The sequence below is a fragment of the Dipodomys ordii genome, unplaced genomic scaffold (genome assembly GCF_000151885.1).
Source record: "Dipodomys ordii isolate 6190 unplaced genomic scaffold, Dord_2.0 Scaffold50, whole genome shotgun sequence".
Classification (NCBI taxonomy): Eukaryota; Metazoa; Chordata; class Mammalia; order Rodentia; family Heteromyidae; genus Dipodomys; species Dipodomys ordii.
This window is the reverse complement of record NW_012267266.1, coordinates 2,503,628-2,508,360: the sequence shown is the minus strand read 5'-3', so window position 1 is coordinate 2,508,360 and position 4,733 is coordinate 2,503,628. Positions and strand designations below refer to the sequence as shown.

Sequence of the window (4,733 nt, the reverse complement as noted above, 5' to 3'; positions counted from 1 at the left end):
CTCTTCGTGGCCGCCAGGCTGTGCAGGAGGAGCAGGGCGCGCTCGCTGGCCGGCTGCGCGCTGCCCGATGGCCCCTTGCCTGGACACCTGCTGGACCTGAGTGGCACGGGGACCCTGGCCCACAGCTACCAGTATGAGGTGTGTCTGCAGGGAGGAACTGGCACCAATGAGTTCAATTTCCTGAAACCCGTTATTCCAAATAGTCTTTTTCATGACACTTAAGGCTGAGGCTTTGTAGTAACTGAAATATTAAAAACTTTATATTCCTTTCTCTTGTTTTCATATCGATATACGAGATTGTTTGTGGTTTTATGTTTTTCTTATATCAAAGTGGCTCTTCTCATTAATTCAGTTAATGAATGCCTTTATGTTTTTTTTTTTTTTGCTAATGGGCAGGAATAATGAATCCATTGTTTTACTGGTGATTTCAAATACATCTACTTAACTCATTTCAAATTATGTATTTAAAAGCAGTTACAGTCAGAGTCTGTGTAGTTAAACAAACGTGTAAATGTTAAAATTTTCAAAGTACAGGCATAGTTTTGTTTTTAACCATGTATTTAAGTTAATTGTAAATGGAAAGAATCCATCATAAAATTCAAAACATTTCATTTATAACGAATAGTTCTCTCATGCTATCTTTATTTCAACAGTGAAATTTGCCACTTAATTTTCTGTTGTACTTGCATATATTTACCCTTTTCAATCCCTTTATCTTCCTTATTACTTTTCGGTTTTTCCCCTTTCCTTTTTAGATTCATGTTCTTTTAAAAATTTTTTAATTATTGTCAAATTGATGTGCAGCGAGGTTACAGTTGCATAGGAAGGTAATGAGTACATTGCGTGTGGAATGTTGTTACCACCTCCCTCATTTTTCCCCCTTGCTTTCACTCCCCTCCAACTACCTCCCACCCCGCCCCAAGTTGTAGAGTTTATTTCCTACATAGTGTCTTGTGAATATTACTGTTGCATTGGATTTTCATGTTTTTTCTACTCTAAATTCCATATATGAGAGGAAAATTATGATACTCTTGTTTTGAGTTTGGCTTATGTAGGTTAACATGGTTTCTCCCATCTCACCTATGTACTGAAAACTGCATAGTTTGATTCTACTCTATGGCTGAACAAAACTCCATTCTGTATTTGCACTGTATTTTCATTCTGTGCTTGTTATAATATTCCTAGTGCATCTTTACGTAATGGCCTGTAGGGAAAATAAGGAAGTGTTTCAGATCAATTAATTCCCATTTAGGCTTATAGTACAAAAATAAAAATAAAACATTTGATTCATTCTCTTTATTGACAGTTACAGTTAATATTTTGTTAGTGTATTACATACAATGGACAAAAATATAAATGAGTACAGCAAACTCCTCTTAAATGATTATAGTTGGTCAAATCATATTCACAATGACTGAGGACAAAATTAAACAAACCATTTTAAACATCTGATTGTGCTTTCTACTGTGAATGAGACATTATTAAGGCATGAGGGATGACAGTTTGATTTGTAAATTCAGAGTTGCAAATGTAAAGACTCCTGTCACATGTAATCTCATGAAGAAACATAAATGTATCTGTCCATGGAGTCCTACTTCATTATTCATGATTCCCTGACATACATAGGGTGTTTTAGAAGGGAACTATTTTATTCTTCCTTTATTTTCCTGATTTACACTAATATCTAATATTGTTTTGGGATTATTTGCAGTCCTTTGGAGATAATACACATCAGCATTCTACTTCCAACATTGTAATTACAAGAAGCTGAATAAGCCTGGCACCATTTGCTCACTCCTGTAATCCTAGCTACTCAAGATGCTGAGATCTGAGGATCTCAATTTGAGGCCAGCAAAGCAGAACAGTACCCATAATAATCTTATCTCTAATTAAAAAACTGAAGTGGTGCTGTGGCTCAAGTGGTGGAACACTAGCCTTGAGCACAGAAAGACTCAGGGACAGCACCCAAGCCCAAAGAAAGAAGCTAACAAAAAGTACCAAAGGAAAAAGAGCAATATTATGAAAGTCTAAGTTAACTACAGCTAAGAATAAAATTTAAAACAACAGAAACAACAAATCTTGTCAATAAAACATTTAGTGTTTAAAGAAATGTATTAGAAAAATAACTTTTCTTCACATGGGTATGATTGCTTTACAGAAATTGAACAATAATGACTAAAAGAAATAGAATGGAAATTCTCAAGATTTTTGGAACTTTCCAAGAGGAAAAATAAGATTAGAATTTCTTTCTTTTTTCTTTTTTTCTTTCTTTTTGTTGGTCATGGGGCTTGAACTCTGGGTTTGGGCACTATCCCTGAGCTCTTCAGTTCAAGGTGAGTACTGTATTGCTTGAGCTACAGCGCCATTTCCAGCTTTCTAGTGGTTTATTGGAGATGAGTCTTATGGACTTTCCTGCCCAGGGTTGGCTTTGAACTGTGATCCTCAGATTTCAGCCTCCTGAATATCTAAGATTACAGGCATGAGCCACCAGCGTCCAGCTAGCATTTCTTTAAGCATACATAAAGTGCAGTTACAGCTACATTTATATGGTGATGGATGGGGCATACACATCAATGATAGAGTATGAAATTTATGCCCAGAATGCAGGAGAACCTTGGTTGTATACCCAGAACAAAATACTATTCACTTTATGCAACCGAACATCAGATGCCTAACTCCTTAATAATCAAAAATAATTTTTTTCCTTTCACTCTATGTACTTTAAATGTATTCTTGAATATACTTTGAGGCACATGTTTTCATCTTTTTATACGTAGCTGTTTCTATGAAGAGAAGGAAAAAGGCCAAATCTTCTGTTTAAAACATCCATTTGGTACCAAATCCATGGGAAACATTTAATTGTGACATGTAAAGAGGAGGCAATTCTTTCCCAGGCCATTAAATTTTGGAGGGTTATTTACAGTTTGAGGACAAAATAGATGTAACTAATAAGAGTGTTCATGCATTGTGGTGGTGATGGCTGGGGCCATGGGCATGCAAGACTGTACCACCAAGCTATATACTCAACTGCAGATCCTATCAGTGATTCACATGAAATAATCATTAGCGATATGAATAAATTGAATTTATACACTGGTGGTTAAGTAGAATTTTGCAAATGCAACGAAGATAATGGTCTAAATTTGATGACAAGAAATAATTATGCCTTCTACTTGTTTGAAAATTGCCTTCATTTATGTGCAGTCAAAAACCCTTTGGTTGAAAGTTGTCTTCACTTATGTGCAACCAGAAGCCTTTATCCTTATACACGAATAAAACTTTCTTAAGCTTTAATTACTTTTTGAGACAGGGTCTTATTGTAAAGCCAAGGCTGGCCTCCTTGGCTAGCCTGAAGAACCTCCTGCCATCACACCGACATCTAAAATTTCCTTTAGTGAGCTATTTCACTAAGCGCAGAACACAGAGAAACTGCCTGATGTATAGTACTAACTACAGTTGCTATCACAGCTCTATTCAATCAGAAACTTGAAAAGGATATTTTACTTGAATATCTCGGATTCATTTCTCAATCAGGACGCAGGGTGGCGGTGCAGGCTAAGATTCCGAATAAAAAGCCCTAAAGAGCGCCTGTATTCCTTTACACTGTAATACACAGTTGAGAGAGGCTATAAACGGAGTTGGTCGAACGTATACCAAAGAATTGGTGGAGAAAAGCCACTTTCTGATGATTCAGCCAAACAAGAAATCATAATACATCTCCAGCATTTCCTCAGCAGCGGCAGAAGGGATTGAATGCCAGCATCAGACTCCAACATGGAGAAGGTAGAGATGATTCTCTCAAACAGGCAAGTGAGGCTCTTTGTTGTTATGCTGTTTGTGTCTTTTGTTCGCCCGGAGCCCATGCGATTTTCTGTGCCAGAAGAAACAGAAAGCGGTTCCTTTGTAGCCAGTCTTACCAAAGATCTCGGCATGGCACTTGGGGAATTGGCTTCCCGATCTGCCAGGGTGGTGTCTGACGATTATAAACAGCATTTGCTGCTGGACCCTCAGAATGGAGATTTGCTTCTGAGGGAGAAATTAGATCGGGAGGAGTTCTGTGGCCCGAGGGAACCGTGTGTGTTGCGTTTCCAAGTGTTCCTGGAAATGCCAGTGCAATTTTTTCCGGGAGAATTACTGATTGAAGATATAAATGATCATGCTCCGGTTTTTCCTGATAGGGAAGTGCTCTTGAAAATACCGGAAAACAGCCACCCAGGAACTCTGTTTCCATTAACATTAGCAGAGGATTTGGATGTGGGTATTAATGGGATTCAAACTTACACAGTCAGCCCCAATGCTCACTTCTATGTGCTCACTCGAAATAATAGCGAAGGCAAGAAGTACCCAGAATTGGTCCAGGACAAAGCGCTGGACCGCGAGGAACAGGCTGAGCTCAGCTTAACTCTTGTGGCTCTGGATGGTGGGACTCCACCTAGGTCTGGCACAGTCTTGGTTCGAGTCCTGATCATGGACGTCAATGACAATGCTCCCGAGTTTGTGCACTCTCCATATGAGGTGCGGGTCCTGGAGAACAGCCCACCAGATTCTGTGATTCTAAACGTGCTAGCCAAAGATGCAGATGATGGGAACTTTGGGAGTGTTTCCTATGGCTTCTTCCAAGCATCAGATGACATTAAGCAAACTTTCTCAATAAATGAGATCACGGGAGAAATTCGACTGAAAAAGGCATTGGACTTTGAGAAAGTTACTTCTTACCGTGTGGAAATGGAGGC

The 4,733-nt window shown here is 38.7% G+C and overlaps 1 protein-coding gene across 1 annotated transcript in view; it reads left to right on the top strand.

The window, feature by feature from the left end:
* The window catches only part of LOC105988622 (protocadherin beta-5-like), a 13,450-nt gene extending 13,313 nt beyond the window's left edge, over positions 1-137 (top strand). The window contains exon 3 of the mRNA XM_013020293.1: positions 18-137. Within this exon, the coding sequence (XP_012875747.1) occupies positions 18-137 (120 nt within the window). The remainder of the gene's footprint in view (positions 1-17) is intronic.
* The last annotated feature ends 4,596 nt before the right edge of the window (positions 138-4,733 follow it).